This window comes from Lepidochelys olivacea (assembly GCF_965140295.1).
Source record: "Lepidochelys olivacea isolate rLepOli2 genome assembly, chromosome: 7".
Lineage (NCBI taxonomy): Eukaryota > Metazoa > Chordata > Testudines > Cheloniidae > Lepidochelys > Lepidochelys olivacea.
The window spans coordinates 109,036,831-109,056,774 of NC_140417.1; the positions used below are offsets into that span (position 1 = coordinate 109,036,831).

A 19,944-nucleotide genomic window follows, 5' to 3' on the forward strand; every position below is an offset into this window, starting at 1 on the left:
AATAAGCGATGGTCACATAAACTCCACCCTATACCGGAAACCTACTGACCGCTACGCCTACCTACATGCCTCCAGCTTTCATCCAGACCACACCACACGATCCATTGTCTACAGCCAAGCTCTACGATACAACCACATTTGCTCCAACCCCTCAGACAGAGACAAACACCTACAAGATCTCTATCAAGCATTCTTACAACTACAATGCCCACCTGCTGAAGTGAAGAAACGGACTGACAGAGCCAGAAGAGTACCCAGAAGTCACCTACTACAGGACAGGCCCAACAAAGAAAACAACAGAACGCCACTAGCCATCACCTTCAGCCCCCAACTAAAACCTCTCCAACGCATCATCAAGGATCTACAACCTATCCTGAAGGACGACCCATCACTCTCACAGATCTTAGGAGACAGGCCAGTCCTTGCTTACAGACAGCCCCCAAACCTGAAGCAAATACTCACCAGCAACTACACACCACACAACAAAAACACTAAGCCAGGAACCTATCCTTACAACAAAGCCCGTTGCCAACTGTGTCCACATATCTATTCAGGGGACACCATCATAGGGCCTAATCACATCAGCCACACCATCAGGGGCTGGTTCATCTGCACATTTACCAACGTGATATATGCCATCATGTGCCAGCAATGCCCCTCTGCCATGTACATTGGCCAAACTGGACAGTCTCTATGTAAAAGAATAAATAGACACAAATCAGATATCAGGAATTACAACATTCAAAAACCAGTTGCAGAACACTTCAATCTCTCTGGTCACTCAATTACAGACCTAAAAGTGGCAATTCTTCAACAAAAAAATTCAAAAAACAGACTCCAACGAGAGACTGCTGAATTGGAATTAATTTGCAAACTGGATACAATTAACTTAGGTTTGAATAAAGACTGGGAGTGGATGTGTCATTACACAAAGTAAAACTATTTCCCCATGTTTATTTTCCCCCCGTACTGTTCCTCACACGTTTTTGTCAACTGCTGGAAATGGCCCACATTGATTATCACTATAAAAGGTTTGTTTTTTTTTTCTCTCCTGCTGGTAGTAGCTCACCTTATCTGATCACTCTCATTACAGTGTGTATGGTAACCACCCATTGTTTCATGTTCTCGGTATATATAAAATCTCCCCACTGTATTTTCCACTGAATGCATCTGATGAAGTGAGCTGTAGCTCACAAAAACTTATGCTCAAATAAATTTGTTAGTCTCTAAGGTGCCACAAGTACTCCTTATCATTATTGATGTACATCTTTACATTCCACCATTTGGTTCTTCTAAACATTTAAACTCAATGTTAACACCTCGGCTTATAAACATTCACATTTTTATTATGTTACTCACAGAAAGAGAGCAGGGCTTAAAACACTGAATGTACAACTGAGTAGATCTACTTTACCAGTAGAATCTCACCTTCAGTTGAAAGTTAGTACTAAGCAAGGGACTGAAACTCTCCCCCTTGAGTGTTTCAACCAATTAAGTCAGACTGAGCTCTGGGAGTGGGGGTGTGAAACATTGTGAATTCTCCCCCACACACATACTGCCCTTTGCTATAGCCATTCTGAGCAATGCGGCCTTCAACAAGAAGAGGGAGTGGGGACTTGCTTCCATGACAAATTAAATATATTTGCTGCTTACTGTGGAGGTGGGGAATGGCTGCAAGAGAGAGGAGAGGACAGACTACAGAATAAAAAAAAAAAAGAGTTGCCCGATTTTTACACTGTCAGATTATGAAGTGTTTTCTAATGACCAATCAAGCTATCACCTTCAATTAGATTAGCAGCTAAAGGACTCAAAATAAACCATCATTTATCACCCCTCTCACAGACAAACTGTGAAATTAAAAGGAAAAAGAAATGAATTAATGTAAGAAAGCTGCTTGCCAGACTATGGAAGCTCCAGGATAGGTGCAGCTTGGATATGGTTTCAGGAGACAAGACACTCGTCATCTTAACAGGTAGTATACCCAGGAAAAGAAAGTCAAGAAAATGACTGAAGAAATGTCTTATCCTGTAATTAGGCTTGGCAGAATTTTATTTTCATTTTGTTATAATTTTGACACTAACAAATAAAAAAAGCTTAAAACAAACATTTATCAATTTAAGTTTTCCCAGTTCCTGGAAATTATGGGGGTCAGACAATTATTTAATCATAGTAGATTTAAGAAGTTAAAGCTTTATAAGCGTTAAAACACAAACTGTCAACATCAAATGTCAAAGGAAATATCCTTACATCAAACATTAGTAAGTTCTCAAGCTGCATTTTTCTTACTTCGCCTACCCGTAAATTGCAGTCATCATCTATGGGAATTTTTGTTTGTTTGTGTGTATAGTAAAATCGACATTTACCAATACAAAAATCTAATCTTTCCAAGCCTACCTATAATCGTGACACTGAAGTCTTGGGCCCTAACGGATGTGATCATTGAGGTAAATTAAATGCAACACTTGTATGTCTTGTTTAGAAATGCTCTTCCCTTTTACTGATTCGCTGCTTGCTAGTGCCCCCCCCCCCCGCGCTCTCTCTCTCTCTCACTCACACACAGACAGTTTCTTACCCCCACTTCCCTCCAGGCCACTCTCAGTCCTTCCCTCCCTCTATCTCTAGGTTTGATACTGTCACACATCACCACAGTATCCAAGCATCTTCCATATAAAGTCAACAGCAGCAAAACCCTTTGGAGATTTCATGGAATTCCCCACTCATCTTCTCCTCACTCCCCCTTCCTTTGCCTTTCGGTTTAGGTATTCCACTCCTACCATCCCCTGCCCAATCCCACCTCCAACATTTTTTTTTCCATTGTGGAACTAACTCCAGGCTTGCAAACCACTATTTTGTATATCATAAACCTTCCCCTCCTCCCCATCCCCTTTTCTTGTCTATTTAGATTGGCCATGAGTAAATTTACGCTGGAAATTAGAAGACTGTTTCTAATCATCAACAGAGTGAGGTTCTGGAACAGCCTTCCAATAGGAGTAGTGAGGGCACGAAAGCTAACCCGTTTTAAGATGGAACTTAATATCTTTATGAACAGGATTATATAACGTGGTTGCCTGCAATAGCAGGGGACTGAACTTGATGATCCAGGAGCTCCCTTGCAGTCCTATGTTCTTATTGTTAACTATTTGGGGCAACAGGATGCAAGCTGTTGGGGCTACCAGGTACTATAGCAATACAAAACTAATAATATTTAAAGTATATCCCGATCAGTATCAAGAACGACAAGTGTATTAAAATACGTATTTAACTTTACTGGAAAAAATGCACAAGGGAAGAAAAGGTAGAGGACATTGATAAATAAAATGCCATGGTATAAAGCTATGATTGTTCATCAAACGTTTTCAAATATCTGTCTATCAAACAGAAATAGACTTTTTAAACAGGTTTGCATTATAAAAGCAAACTGTCAACTCATCTGTTCTTTGATGAAACATTTCTCTATTTCACATGTGAAAACTGTTTAACTTAGATATCATCCATGAATCAACCTGTTCTCCACTGGTGCCTCAAAAATGCAAACCCCCAAAAATATCAAGCACATTCTTTTCGAAAGCATAATTTGCCACAAGGAAAATCTTCCTAGAGATCACACTCAAAACATTAAGTCTTTTATGAAGAGTCTCTTCTTTTATTTGCTCTTTACGTATTGTTACTATCAATAACTGACTGATTACATTATCAAGCTTCAAAGTGCTAACACCTTGTTCAAACGTGATAAAAATACCAACTCCACAGATTCAAGAGCCAAAACAAAATCTTTTATAGAAGAAAAAAGTGGCTTTGAGGTACTTGTATGAAACAGAGAACACATATCATAAGTTAAAAAAAAAATCTAAATACTGATTCAAGATTAAGCCTCCGTCTAGTTCCCCTAAAAAATGTTGAATGTGTATATACACTTCATTACAGGATAGAATTCAACAGAATATTCTTTGTAGCACTATCTCTATGAGAGTTTAACATCAGCATCAGCCTAAAAGCATATGTCCAACTATCACAAAACATTGTTCTACAATCTCCTCAAATATAAAAAAAAAATGGAAGCACCAGTTTTTAAATCTAAAGTTTTCAAGTTATCAAAATTTATCAGTTAACATGTGAGGACTTGGACACACCTACCACAAATACATAGGGGACCCTCCTTTTAAGTCAATCCTATCGTCTGGGTTCTATGGAAGGACCCCAACATTTAGGAAGAATTATTGGGAGAAACCACATACCAGCCAGGTCAGACTGCAGAGACCTTGCAATAAATAACAGGTTTCAGAGTAACAGCTGTGTTAGTCTGTATTCGCAAAAAGAAAAGGAGTACTTGTGGCACCTTAGAGACTAACCAATTTATTTGAGCATAAGCTTTCGTGAGCTACAGCTCACTTCATCGGATGCATACTGTGGAAACTGCAGAAGACATTATATACACAGAGACCATGAAACAATACCTCCTCCCACCCTGCTCTCCTGCTGGTAATAGCTTATCTAAAGTGATCACTCTCCTTACAATGTACATATGCATCCGATGAAGTGAGCTGTAGCTCACGAAAGCTTATGTTCAAATAAATTGGTTAGTCTCTAAGGTGCCACAAGTACTCCTTTTCTTTTTAATAAATAACAGGTGATTACAAAAAAATGCATTAATAACCATGCTGTCTCTAACTTTTAAAGTTATTTATAAGCATAAAGAAGAGATTTTACTGTGTGTGATGTCACAGAATGTTTTTAAAAACGTCTCAAACTTATTAACAACTAATTTTTTTTCTATTCAAGTCAGGATTTAAGAACAAAACTAAAAAAGCACTAGATACAAGAGTGGATGTAGAAATACAGTTTTAGTAGATCATGGGGATCATCTAGAGAAGGATTCTGAAGTGCTGAAGTTAGTGAAACTAGCTTGTTGTATAGCAAATAGTATGTACACATGTGCTATTGTTTGTTAGATTTAGTTCCTCAGTGTCACTTCAGATTTCTTTCTACAGAGTTTGGAGAAACCTTCATCTCTCATCCACTAGGTACACAAATCCAAAAATAATTTGAAGTGTTTGTATTCTTTTCAGGCTACTTTCCAGGTGAAAAGCTGAATTGTTTTTCTACTTTGCTGGAAACTGAAATTCCTAAAATGAATTAGGCAATATCTCTGTGTATATAAAATCTCCCCACTGTATTTTCCACTACATGCATGCAATGAGTGAGCTGTAGGTCACAAAAGCTTATGCTCAAAAAAATTTGCTAGCCTCTAAGGTGCCACCAGTACTCCTTTTTGCAATATCTACAGACCTCTGCTCTGTTCCATCATTCCCTCATGGATTTTGTTTCAAGATGGTGACTTTATGACTAGGGTTATAAGATAGAAGAATGTTTTGTATGCACAATTTTTCTCTTTATTACAGCGTTAGCAACTAGTATTGTTTTATAAAGATGAAAAATATCTCTATTAACTCCACTTCACCAGGAGAACCCTTCAAATGTACTTTCCATTCTAAGTGAATATAATTCTGTAACAGTTAAACATTTAATGCTATGGCCCCATCTTCTGAAAATCTATATTACATAAAATCAAATGAATGAGCATGAGGACTAAAATGAAACACTCAGGATGGAAGTCAACTTGTTTTCTTTGTGTTATATACTACATAATTCTAGGTCATTTACTGGTTTTCTTTACAGGGTGTATTATGTTACTCTGGTTATCCACCACAGCCTTCAAATCACTAAATCAAAAATGCTTTGAAAAATCACAAATAAAATAGTAAATCCTCACCTTCTTTTTATTTGATGCAGATACATTTGATTTAATTTGAGTAAAGGTCTTGAGTAGAAATTTAGAGTCATCTGGAGACTGTGTAATCTTCTCTGTCTTATTTATCCCAAAGTGATGCTTTTTACAGAGCTAAATAATAAAAATACTGTGTCAGTTAAAGTTGATACTTAACATTTGTCCCAACAGCAATTTTTATTTATAAATAAAATTTAAATAAAATTAGATTTCACTAACATGTACTTAGACTCTCAGTAAGATTAAAAATAAGACTAATATCTTCATCAGATTAAATACAAGTTCAACAATAAAAGAAGTATTTACATCTTTCCATCTACTTCTTGCTGTGTTAATTGCATGCTTTATAATGTGTCACCGCCATAACTACTTATACCCATAATAAAAAAGGTGACACACATCAAACCAAGTATTTTGACATGTACAATACAAGCATGCTCCCGCAAAGAATGCCTGTCAATACTGAACTGCCACTAAACAATACAAACATGGATCATAAAAAGCTCTGTTAATTGTTATGCTAGTCTTTGGAAGTCAGACTGATATTTTAAATTGCTGAATAAATTCTTTTTTTAACAAGAAATTACTGGTTAATAGCAGTACTTCCATAGATAATTCTGCAAGATTCAAGTCATTCACTTCTAAACTCAATATTTCTTACTTATTACCATACCAGTGCATAATTCTACAGTTCTGTCCTAATTTCTCTGGTGTTTGATAGATAAAACAGAAGTCATTTTTTTCCTGTTAAGTGCATTCACCTTTTTAGATTGTGTCTTCAGAAAAGACTTCAGATTATGTCTTATTTTTAAAATGATACAGTTAAAGAACTGTGAATACAATACATGAGAGTTTCATTTTCTATTTATACACAAATATTTTTAATCCTAAAATACTAATGTGTATCAGTAAGGAGAGGAATTACACTTATGGAACCTTGTACACCTTGGTTCTTTCATCCACTACTGAACCATTCTAAGGCACTCTCCCCCCTCTGTCCTCATCTTTGCCTTTGACATGGCACACCAACAGTTACTTTTACTTCTCTCTGCCTCCCCAAAGGACAGAATGTAAATCCATCCACAGGCATCTGTAAGTAATTACCAAAGATTCATTAGTCCAGCTCTTCAATTCTGTTTACCTTAAACAAACCAAAACGTACTAACCACCATGTTACAGAAAGAGAAAAAGCAGAAAGTAAAAGGATGGTAAGTTCATACACCTTCTAGAATATCTGTTTAATTGTATCTTTAGACTGGCAATAAGTTTTAAATTATAAAATTCCAAGATTATCGTGTCCTTGCACCGCAGGGCTGGCGCAAGTTCATCACACAGTCCCATGAATGTGGCTTTCCTCATCCAAAAGTTCTGCAGCCACTGCTCATCATCCCAGACATGCATGACAATGTGATCCAACCACAGTGCTTGTTTCCCTGAGCCCAAAAGCAGCGTTCCACTGCGGTCAGCACCTCCATGAATGCCACAAACAATCCCGTGTCGTAGCTACTACCCGTGGAGAGATCAATGTCACACTCCTCTTGCCTTTGTAGTTTAAGGAATAATGCCACTGCCACTCATGATGGGTTAGTCAGAGCAAGCAGCATACTTTCCAATAGTGCCGAATCTGTTCCTGCAGACCGAAGAGGCCGAGCATGCAGTACACAAACCATTCAAAGATAGCGCCAAAAATGCGAACAGAAGCACAGGGATTACTGGGATACGAAGCAATGCATCACAGGGCACTGGGACAGAACCCAGGATGCCCCGCGACCCCCTCCGTCTTCCCACAACTCTTAGTGGCAGAAGAGGAAGAGATGCTCTATGGGATAGCTGTCCAGAGTTCACCACTCTGAATACCACTGCAAGTGCCATGAGTGTGAACATGCTATTGCACAAGCAGCTGACAGTGTGAACACACAACAGTGGTTTCTCTTCAGCGCTCGCTGAGAGGTGCTGTAACTCTGCCAGTGTAGACATACCCTTAAACACTTTATACATTTACTTCTGACAGTTACGACTGAATCAAAGGCTTACAAAATTCATTTATTTTGCAGAACATAAATTTATCATCTGTTAACTGTCATCCGTGCACTAATTATTCATGCTACAAGTCAGAATGAAATCACTAAACCTCAGATTATTTCAGAGAATCGTTATTGTACTGAACACAACTTTTTACAGAAATCCAAATTTAAACATCAGGAAGGCCAAAAACAAGTTTTCATAACTAGATATGAGACCAATATCACTTATTCAAGTAGGAACATAAAAACAATAGTTTAATTTCCAGTTGACATAAACCACTTTGCTGTTCAGTGAATAGTGACCTCTGCCAAATTAAAACCCTGTCCTAAATATGAAAGGCTCCATATATTTCATTGAGCCATCCGTCCACCCACTTTTTTTTTTTTTTAAACAAACATCCTGGTCCTGTTTATGTAGACTAGGTTTTGTAAAATTCAGTAAATCGGTGTCTTTTCAGGGATTTTCTGATAGTTAGCAATTAGTTATTTCCATAATCTCTTGTTTAGAATGAAGGTAAATAACGTGATCATCTTAAATTTCATTAAGGAGAAAAAAGGAAGACGACTACAGAGTTTTATTTGTAGTCTTCAAGTCTCAACTACAGATTACCAAGAAACCGAATAAGCTATATAGATTCCTTGACAATTATCTGGGTGTTTTCTTCCACAAATTTTTGTGACAGAAGAGCAAAAATTTGATTATTGATGGGTGATTATTAATAGTATAGTTACCAGATACTATCCTAGTAGGAAGTTTGTCAACACTGGATGCACATATTCATGCAGTTCTACTCCTATTGCTGCATAACTTGCTATAAGACTCTGGGAGGCAGGAGCTAATATTGTTGTAGAAGTAGCACACTCAGACCCCAACAAGAGGGTCTGACAGAAAGAGTGCTTTGCCACACAACAGCAACTTTCCAGAACTATTGAATGAATAATTCTTTAAAAGATTTTATTTCCCAGTTAGTTATAAGCCTAGAGTCACACCTTAATTGTATTGACATTTAAAGAATACATTCTGGATCTGTTAGACTAGAGCATTTCTTACTAACAAGAACATAAGCTCTATAGTCCTGAAGATATCCTATTGCTAAATAAAATGGCGGTCAGTCATTTCCCACTGAAGCCCCTGATTATCATATCTTTATAGGCACTATCCTCCCCCTGTATCTCTGCAGGGAGGGTAGCCTGAGCCTAAAGGTGGTGTGAATTTCCCCTCTGTGGCATACACAAAAGCCTCCCCAATAGCTTCGGCCTCTGCAGAATTTGAGGGGACTGACAATCTGATCAGATTACTCTGGATTCTTTTCCTCCCAACCTACAGTGAAAATTAATACAGTCTGAGGATGCATTTAATTCGTAGTTATCCCTCATTTCTGAGAAGTCCCCCTTTAGAAATGTCCTGAGGCAGACATAGTAAGGGAAGCTTGTGTATGAAGGACTCCTACAGGAGTCATGATTACAAAAGCAAGCAGGACTGCATGTCAGAGTGGAAGCAATGGGCATCCGTGCCAACATCTGTCACTTCCTATGCATCCCAAGGGATATGTTGGCCCAATAAAAGATACTACCTCACATACCTTGAATCTCTAAGAATTTCAAATTAGATGTTTTCAAGGTTTTAAAATCATACCTCCAACTCCAGATCCTGAGGGTCCGTTTCAGAGAGCGGAATCACTGCAATTTTGGTTATTTTGCACACTTCATGGCTTTCTGGGAGCTTGCCAATCAATGCTTTCTGGCGAATGAGAAGTAGCCACCATGGTAGATCTGGAAAATGTCAGCAAAATCTGTTAGTGTCACAACAGAAAATAATTAAACCATATTCACTGAGAGGGCACAATCAAATTAAACCCAAAACCTTACTCCTACCTTAAAAGTGTTATAATCTCATAGGCCAATTCCCTCCAGATTTTCCTGAGCTTTGTGGGAAGAAAAAACCCTCTGCTACTCTATCACTGAAATATTAAGGAAAGTCACCATGTTGTGGGATAAGCTATTAAGGGAGAGGGCACCACTGCTTCACTGGCAGCAATTAAAATGATCCCAGGCACATTCCTGCCAACATCAATAATGCTAGTGCACATTCAAAACAAGGTCAGTCAATTGGATTTCTGTATCATTAGAAACAGAAAAGGAAGAAAATTAGAGTTCACCGCACGGAGAAAAAGTCAGCCAACAGGGAAAAGCTTTTCCACAAGGCTGTATCACACAAAAATGGAAAGTAAATAAAACATTTAAACACAGCTGCTGTGTCCATTTTAAATGGTCATAATGTGAACAGATCACTTCAGTGCACAGACATGAACGCTATACCCTAAAATCAGGCTTAATCAAGTTACAGAGCCTGTATTTTTAACATGCATGTTAACCAGTTTGGGGATTGAGAGACAAAAGCTTAGTTTTGTAACAAGGGAAATGTTAGTTATACTGGCACCTAAACAATCTTTGTAATACAAAGAACTGTGTAATACCTGACACCCATGTGAAGCTGACACATTTATCATACCCTCAACAATTCAAAAAGAGATAGGGAACTAGAGAGAAGTTAAGTGGCATACCCATGCCTCCAAAATTCCTGTCCATGGTTAATCCATAAAACTATATTGTCACTGTTTTAACAAGCCAAAAATATCAGACTAACCCCATCTCTTGTCCAATATGCTGGGTTTTGTTGTTTGTTTTTTTTAAAAACCACACACCCTCGCTATTTGTTGGACTCGGCAATAGTAACAAGATGGCATTGTGCATTTTGATGGATTTTTATGTAATGCTATGCAAGCTTCACAAAGTCGTTGACATCACTATGTTAATACATTTGCTACGACGCAGTGTGCACATTTAATTTTAAGCAAGGATCACAATCTCAGTTTTGCTTTTACTCTTATTACAATGGATCGTTGGCTCATTCATGCAACAGTAAAAACCCAACCAAAATGAAAAACAAAAGAAGTCTAAACCGATTCAAGTGAAGCACTGCCGCAGCACATATCAGTATATGTACTTGTGGGGCGGTGGGGAAGGGAGGAAGGACGTAAACTAGTACAGACACAAAGAAGGGGGGAGCTAAAGGACAAGAATAAATTGGAAGCACTTTTAGGACTTCTATTTTCTCTTAGGCCTACAACTAAAGGGTAGACCAGTACAGAAAAAACACTCGAGCAATGCTGCAGACATTTTTAAAAATGCAAAGGAAGAAAAAAAAATTACTGAGCAGGAAAATCATTTCATTAAAGGTATTTATACAGAATAAGTATTTAAGGGGGGGAGAACAGGAATAATTCTGGGCATTGTATATTGTTAAAGATATTGAACAAAAGTCAATGTTTGAGGTCCAAAATTTTATCTACTGCACAAGTGCATTAAGGGTGAGAAAAAAAAGTCTTCCAGACTCAAAATCTAGATGCCTTCGGATGGATTAAACTTTTTTCATAGAAAAGCATGTTTAGAAACTCAGCTACTAGAGTTTTGTTAATTCCCACATACAGAAAAGAAAGTTGACTTCTGGCCAATTTTTATGAGATACTGTATGTATGCCAGTCCTGCTGTCTATTGACTGAAGATGAAGGCAGCAGAGAACTATCAAAGCAAAGATACTTCTATAACCTACCAACATGGAAGCCAGATAATAGCCCAAAACTGCTGGAAGTGGTGTTGTGTTATATCAGTACTGCTGTTCAAGTGAGTTTAAAAAGCAATGAAGGATGGTCACAACCACTGAAGAGGCTCTCCTAAGAGTTACTTGCAAAAAGAACAGATCTGTTTGCACAAGACTGGAGTCAAGCGCTAACTAGACCTGAAGAGCACTTCCTTTTGCCTGTGCTGTTCCGCATTGGCAGCCTCTGGAGAAGTGGCTATCCCCCACACGACCTTCCAAAAATGGCCAAGAGTAGCCAAAAAAATTTATACCTTTTAAAAAAGGAAACTGAACTGCTGTAAGATAAAATTAACATTAGACACTTCAAACAGGGATCGAATTTCCACTTAAAATGGAAGCTCTGTCACTCTAGTAAAAAAGCTGTACCCTAGACACACAAGTCAGGCCAGATCTTAGAAATAGATCTGCATTGTAATTAATAGCTCAGCACCACCTTAGCCTCTGGGCAGCTACGGGCACAGCGTGCCACGCCTGCAGCAGCGCCTGCCCACGCCCCCCCACTCCTACGGGCACAGCGTGCCACGCCCGCAGCAGCGCCCCCCCGCACCTATGGGCACAATCTCCTCAGGCCTGAGCTGCACTCAGTTTATTGCAAATACATATCAATAAGATATTTTGACAGGAGAGGGTACCATCCAGGTCAATGGTTCTGAACCTGGGGCCCAATCAGCCGAGAGCTACGGCCCATTTGACATCCTCAGGGCCATCGAGATAATATTGCATGCAGTCCACATAACACGTTGTGGGCCACATATGCGGCCCACAGTAGTAAATAGGTTGAGAACCACTGGTCTAGGTTGAAGTTGTTTTTCCAGCATAGCCATGTTGATATTAAGTGAAACTTCATTTAACGAAGTGTGGAAAAAACGGTTACTCACCTTCTCGTAACTGTTGTTCTTTGAGATGTGTTGTTCATGTTCATTCCAATCAGGTGTGTGCATGCCGCCTGCATGACGGCTGGAAGATTTTTCCCCTAGCAGCATCCGTAGGGTCAGCCTGGGAGCTCCCTGGAGTCGCACCTTCATAGCACCCAATACAGGGTCCTGCCGACCTGCCACCCCCTCAATTCCTTCTTGCTGGCTACTCCGACAGAGGGGTAGTAGAGTGGGTATTAGAATGGACATGAACACCACATCTGGAGAACAACAGCTACGAGAAGGTGAGTAACTGCTTTTTCTTTGAGTGCTTGTTCAAGTCAATTCCAAACAGGTGACTCACAAGCCCAAGTTCAGGAGGTGGGGTCGGAGTCCTTCACTGATTGGAGCACCACTCTTCCAAAGGCCACATCGTCTCTGGCCTGCTGGGTGATTGCATAGAGCACGGTGAAAGCGTGTATGGAGGACCACATCGCTGCTCTGCAGATTTCCTGGGTGGGAACCTGGAACCAGGAACGCCACTGAAGAGGCCTGAACCCTGGTGGAGTGCGCAGTGATCGAAGGAGCAGGCACCCCTGCCAAGCTGTAGCACTCACAAATGCAGGACGTGATCCATGATGAGATACATTGAGAGGAGACAGGAAGACCTTTCATTCTGTCCGCCACTGCCATGAATAGCTGGACGGACTTTCGGAACGGTTTCACTCTCTCGATGTAGAAGGCTAGTGTTCTGTGGACATCCAATGAGTAAAGCCTCTGCTCCCTGATGCTCGAGTGCAGGGTAGGGCAGAATACAGGGAGGAAGATGTCCTGGTTGATGTGGAACTGGGAGACAACCTTCAGGAGAAAAGCCAGGTGAAGCCTGAGCTGAACCTTGTCCTTATGGAATACAATGTGAAGGGGGCTCTGATGTTAGGGCCCTGAGCTCAGACACCTTCCTAGGTGAAGTTATTCCTACCAGAAATGCCCCCTTGCATGAGAGCGAGAGAGCGAGAGAGCGCGCGCGAGCAGGGAACAGGTCACCAAGAGCTAAAATGGTAACCCCATAAGTTCGGATAGGACCAAATTGAGGTCCCAAGCCAGGACAGGCTGTCAGACCAGCGGGTATAGTCTGTCGAGACCCTTAAGGAAATGGGTGACCAACGGGTTGGCAAAGACTGAGCATTCCTCTGCTCCTGGATGGAAGGCAGAGATGGCAGCCAAGTAAACTCTTATTGACGACGCAGACAGTCCCTGCTCCTTGAGGTGGAGAACACAGTCCAGTATTAGTGGAACTGAGAAGAGCATCAGAGACGAATGGTGCTGTGCAGACCAGATTGAAAATCTCTTCCACTTAGCAAGGTAGGTAGCTCTCATGGAGGGTTTCCTGCTGCCCAGGAAAAAACTTGTCTGACTTGATCAGAGCAAGAAAATTCAACTGGGTTCAGCCATGGAATTTCCATTGCGTGAGGTGGAGCGACTCGAGGTTCGGATGTTACAGATGACCATGATCCTGAGTTATTAAGTCCAGAAAGAGTGGCAAGGTGACAGGAGCTTCCATGGACATTTCCAGGAGTGATGTGTACCAGTGATGGTGAGGCCAGGCTGGAGCTACCAATATCACCAAAGCTTGTTCCCTCTGAATCTTGAGGAGCACTTTGTGAATGATAGGGACAGGCAGGAACACATAGGAAACTGCCTCCCCATAGGAGGAGGAACGCAACCACGATGGAGTCCAGGCTGCAATTCAGGAAGGAGCAGAATAGCTGACACTTCCTGTTGCGTCGTGTGGCAAACAGGTCTATCTGGGGAAAGCCCTGCTGATGGAAGATTGAGTTCACTACGTCCAGGAGAAGGGACCACTCGTGGCCGTGGAACAACCTGCTGAGATGGTCCGCCAACTCGTTCTCTACTCCAGGGAGGTACGATGCTTGCAGGTGTATTGAGCGCTCTACACAGAAGTCCCACAGCATGAGGGCTTCCTGGCAAAGGGGAGAGGAGCACGCACACACACGTTTGTTGATATAGAACATCGCCATGGAGTTGTCTGTCATGATTGATACACATCCCCCTGCTAGGTGGGCTCAGAAAGTCTGGCATGCCAGGCACACCGCTCTCAGCTCTCTGACATTGAGGTGTAGAGTGAGATCCATCGGAGACCAGAGGCCTCCCAAATGTGCCCCCCAGCCCAAGTCTGACATGTCTGTCATTAGCGAGAGGGATGGCTGGTTAAGGGTACCCCTGCCTATATGACCTGAAGATCGAGCCACCGCAAGAGGGAGTTGAGTACCAGACGAGGCAGGGTTACAATCCTGACCAAACTGTCCCGGGCTAGCCGATACACTGAGGCTAGCCATGACTGAAGAGGTCTAAGTCTGAGTCTGGCTTCGTAGGTACTACAAAGGTACAAGCAGCCACGTGTCCTAGAAGTTTCAGGCAGTTCTGTACTGTGGTGGTGGGGAACTTATTTAGACCTCAAATGATGTTGCCGAGAGCTCGAAATCTTACTTTGGGAAGGAACGCCCTGGCCTTCCTGGGAAGGAACGCCCTGGGGAGTCCACTACCGCCCCTACAAATTCTATCCTCTGAACCGTGGACAGCTTTGATTTGCCCTCGTTCAGTAGCAGGTCCAGTTCATCGACAGACGCACTTATGAAGATGGCTCTCTACCAGAGTCCTGGATCGGTCTTTGATCAGCCGGTCGTCGAGGTATAGGAACACCTGTACCTGTAGCCTGCACAGGAAAGCGCCCACAACTGCCATGCACCTGGTGAATACTTGAGGTGCCGCTGACAGGGAGAACGGAAGGATTGTGCACTGGTAGTAGGTCTTGTTCACCATAAACCTGAGGTATTTTCTATGGGACGGAGTTATTACTATGTGAACGTAAGCGTCCTTCAAGTCTAGGGCAGCATACCAGTCTCCTGGATCCAGTGAAGGGATGATGGAGGCCAAAGAGACCATGCGGAATTTGAGTTTCTTCATGAACTTGTTGAATTCTCGCAGAGCTAGGATGGGCCTGAGCCCGCCTTTGGCTTTCGGTATTAGGAAATACCGGAAATAGAAGCCCTTGCCCTTCTGCTCCTGAGGAACCTCTTCCACAACCCCTAGCAAAAGATTCTAGTGCACTTCCTGTATAAGGAGTTGCTCATGAGAGGGGTCCCTGAAGAGGAACAGGGAAGGGTCATAGGAGGGCACAGAATTGGATGGAGTATCCCCTCTCTCCTGTGTGGAATACCCAGCGGTCCGAAGTGATACGGGATCATGCATGGCAGAAAGGGGATAATCGGGACGAGAAGGTAAGGTGGGGTAGATCCAGTTCTCAATATTGTACGCCATCCTCATGCGTGCCTTCAAAAGGCCTGTTTCTGGCCCCAGAAGGCTTGGTATGGCCAGAGCCCTGGCCTGAGGACAGGTGCGGCCTCTTCCTGCCGCTCCTATTCCTTCTCTGGGAACTGTCCTGTCGGTTTTGCCGGTAAAACTGCAGAGGAGGTTGTCTCCTGAAATGCCTGCATTGTGTGGTGCGGATGTGTATACCGAGGGACTTGAGGATAGTTCTCGAATCTTTTAAACTGTGCAGTCTTCTGTCTGTCTTTTCAGAAAACAAAGCCTGACCTTCAAAGAGCAGGTCTTGGATGGTCTGCTGGACTCTGTTAGGTAGTCCAGAGACCTGGAGCCAAGAGAACCTCCACCCCCATAGTCTTTGTATGGGCGGCCGCATCCACATCATCAAGAGCCGCCTGCAAGGAGGCCCTAGAAATGAGTTTGCCTTCCTCCACCAAGGCCTTTAATTCAGAATGGAAGACTGATGGTAACAGCTCAGAAAACTTGGCCATCGTTCCGCAGGTGTTAAAGGAGTATCTCCTAATGATGGCCTGTTGGTTTGCAATTCATAGCTGCAAACCAACGATGGAGTAGACTTTCCTCCCGAATAAGTCAACCTTTTTGGCTCCTGGTTTTTAGGTGAGGGTCCCTAAAACCCCTGGTGCTCCCTTTGGTTTGCAGAATTCACCACCAGGGAGTCGGGTGGAGGGTGAGTTTTCAAGTGCTCGTACCCCTTTGAGGGGATGAAATAGTGTCTTTCATTCCTCCTTGTTGTGGGGGGCAAGGAGGCCATAAGGTTTTTGTGGTTTCACTTACAGTTTTAATAAGTGGCAGCGCAATATGCGAAGGTCCAGAGGGGGAAAGGATATCCACCATGGGATCCGCATCCTCTACCACCTCCTCTGCCTGGATCCCCAGGTTCTGGGCCACCCTGCGCAACAACTGTTGTAGAACCCTGCTGTCCTCCAAAGCCAGGGCCGTTGACATGCCTGCAACAGCCTCATCTGGGTAGGACGAAGACGAAAACACTGGCCCATGGCCCTGGTCACTGCCCTCGGCGCCCAGGGGGTTGCGATGCTCATGGGGCTAGCGTGCTGATGGAGCAGAGGCTGCTGGTGCTGGGATCATCAGCGCCGTTGGCACCGGGATCATCAGTGCAGAACCCAAAGCAGCAGGCAGGAGTCATCACTGAAGATGGATCCAATGCCAGTAGCTGTGCAGGGGCGACAGATGCCAACACGATCGACGCTGATCTAGATCTCGATGCCTGGCTCTGACCCTGGACCTGATGGTAAGCCCAGGGAGTCCAAAAGGGCCACTCAGTGGGTTGTTGCCATTGAGGTGGCCACGGCACCAGAGGAGGCTGGCCATGTCACCTAGATCTAGACCTGCTGCTGCTGGACCTATCCAAACAACAGGACTCTGCCTCAGAGGTCTCCGAAAAAAGACCACGGAGGTGCGATACTGGTGGTGCTGAACAGCAGTGCTGAGCCTCTGGGGACTCATGTGGTTCCCCCGGGGGGGGCGGCCAGTGCTTGGAAGTGGCACGCCAGAGATGGGGAGCAGTGTGACATCATAGCCAGCTTGCCTCTAGATGGACTAGGTGGCCTGGCTAACACCAGTGCCTCTTCCCTCCCTGAAGAAGGCAGAGGCGTCAGGCAGATGAGGTCCTGGGCTGCCTCAAAAGTCTCCGGAGTGGAGGGGAGTTGAATGTCCCAGCCCTGATGGTCCGGAGAGCAGTAGTGGGATGAAGTCAACATGACCCGTTGCGGGGCAGGAGTTGACAAGCCCCTTGGAGCTGCTGGGCCTGAAGTAGGCTGAGTGAGTTGAGGTCTCCCTGCTCCTGTCTCCTTAGACTTAGTAGGGGAGAGCGCCCTCTTTCCTGCTTCTTTTTCTTCTGGGCACCAGAGATACAGATCGGCGCCTACTAAAGTCTTATGTTTGGCGCCGTGTCGGTGCCAGGAGTCCTTAGTCTCCTTTCAAGGAGCCGACTCGCACAGCATTGGCACCGGTGCGCTGCACACGGAGGAGGCAGCAACTGGCACGCGCTCTGCTGATCCGAAGTCGGATTGTGGGCGGAGGACTGCGTCCATGAGGATAGGACTGAGTCTCTGTTCACGATCCTTGAGGGTCCTCGGCTGAAACCCTTTACAAATGCAGCATTTGTCCTTTTGGTGACTCTCGCCAAGGCACTTCAAACAAGAAGTGTGCAGTCACTTTTTGGCATCAACTTTCCACAGATTTCACATGGTTTGAATCCCGGCGACCGATGCATACCTCGGCTGTGGGGGAGAAACAGGGAGGTGGGGAGGTAACCCCCCACAACGAAAACTTAGACTACTACTACTACTACTATCAAAAACAAAAAACTACTACTAACTATATACAAATAACAGGACACTGCTAAAATGTTCTTGCAAAAGCAAGAGCGAGGGAAGTTCCAGCTAGCCATCACTGACGGTAAGAAGAAACTGAGGGGGTGAGAGGTCGGCAGGGCCCTATATTGGGCGCCATGAAGGCACGACTTACGTATGCTGCTAGGGGAAAAATCTTCTGGCTGTCGTGCATGCAGCGCGCACACACCTGATTGGACTTGACATGAACAAGCACTCGAAGCAGCAGCAAGCTTAACAAAGTCAAGAGTGACATTTTGGCCATTCCCCATTCCATTTACCGCACAATGGAGTATAAAGCCTCCTATAATGCTGAACAAGAACTAAAGAGATTAATTTACTTAGCTCTATTGTTAAAAGCAAGGATGCAGACACTTAAGGTGCAAAATGTGTACAGAAAACATGCTTGGGTGCATTGAAAAAAAAAATGCTTGTACTGTAATTCTGATCCCTGAGCCAAAATAATAGAAATGACGCTTAAATCTCAGGGCAAGATGAGAATGCCGATCAGGAAGTGATTATGCAGATAAAGTATGAGCTGGAGGAAAAACCAGAACAATGGCCAGGAAAGGCTCTCAATTATTCAGATATTGCTTGCAACTGTAATAAGGAATCCCTAAAATGGATGTGTGCTCTTATGGATAAAGTAAGAACAGTTTCCTAAAACAGCTTTTGAACAACACATTTATTGGAATTGTTTCTTACTCATGTACACACGCTAACTCCCGCCTTCAGGGAAATCACAACTTCTTGTCATTTTAGAAGTGTACATTTTAGTCATCTGCCTCATTTTTCACTGGATTTAATTATTGTGGGGTTTCTGCATAAGCAGCTAGGGAAGAACAGATGGCAACAGCTAATTTAAAGCACTGTATCTGTTAAAATAACCTACCACTTCAGATTCTTCACTATAACAGGAATTTAGTTCAGATTTTTGCTCCAACTACCAGCCAGTACCACTTAAGTGTTTTTCTAACACTTCCTAAAACACTCAGTGTACAGCAACATCTCAAGTAACACATTATGCATACTGTCTAGTCACACTTTTCTCCCCTTGACAAGGTGACATTGCTATAGTATTACAAGTCCTAAACCTGCAATCACATGGCCTACCTCTATGAACACTGCTGCTTGAGTTTGCTCAGAAAATATTGCCACCTCCTTATTTTTGTCACATTGGGATTGTTGTCTGAGCTAAATAGCAAATTCCTTGTTAAGTGCCAAAATGATGCATATTTTATTTCTTGCAAATTTCTACCTATGCTTTTGATTGGGTGGAGGTGGAGGTAGAGGTAGTCATGTCCTGTTGAAGATACGAGATATCTTTTCACAAGTTTTTTGGTTTCAACAAGTCAACAATTTTCCAACAAACAACAAAAAGCATTTCTTCAAAAAAATTTCCCAACCAGCTCTGCTAATGAGATGTACAACATTAACTCAAAGAGCTTTCCGGCACTTCATCCATCTTATCTTACGGGGCACCCTTCCCAAGCCATGCCTACTTCAACTTTTATATATTCTCATCTTCTAACATGAATACCAGAAACACCACTAGGTTCAGCTGTTAACTTTCAGTGAAAGCAGACATGAACCTTCACGTCTGCTGGGATAATTATTCTGCTGCATTCAGCTGGTTAACTATTTACATACTATAAAGACTATGCAATGGCTAATTACAATTTTATCTTGACTGGTAGCACTGAGGGATATTTGATATATCTTTTCACTGACTGTAGACCTCCTTCAGGTGCAAGTCAGGGTGTGTTCAACATGAGTGAAATCTGCACAGCACTGGTGTAGTGTGCTACTCATGATCAGCCTTCCTACTGAAGCAGGCCACTTATACCATCTTCTAACCACAGTTTCCAAGTGGTCTTCAAAGGGAAGCCCCAAGTAAAGTGCA

At 42.8% G+C, this 19,944-nt stretch overlaps 1 protein-coding gene across 1 annotated transcript in view; it reads right to left on the reverse strand.

Annotated features, from left to right (window-relative positions):
* The window catches only part of INPP5F (inositol polyphosphate-5-phosphatase F), a 120,739-nt gene that overhangs the window by 39,619 nt on the left and 61,176 nt on the right, over positions 1-19,944 (reverse strand). The window contains exons 3-4 of the mRNA XM_084633828.1: positions 9,446-9,582; positions 5,771-5,899 (exon numbers count right to left, since the gene is read on the reverse strand). Of these exons, the coding sequence (XP_084489954.1) occupies positions 5,771-5,899; positions 9,446-9,582 (266 nt within the window). The remainder of the gene's footprint in view (positions 1-5,770; positions 5,900-9,445; positions 9,583-19,944) is intronic.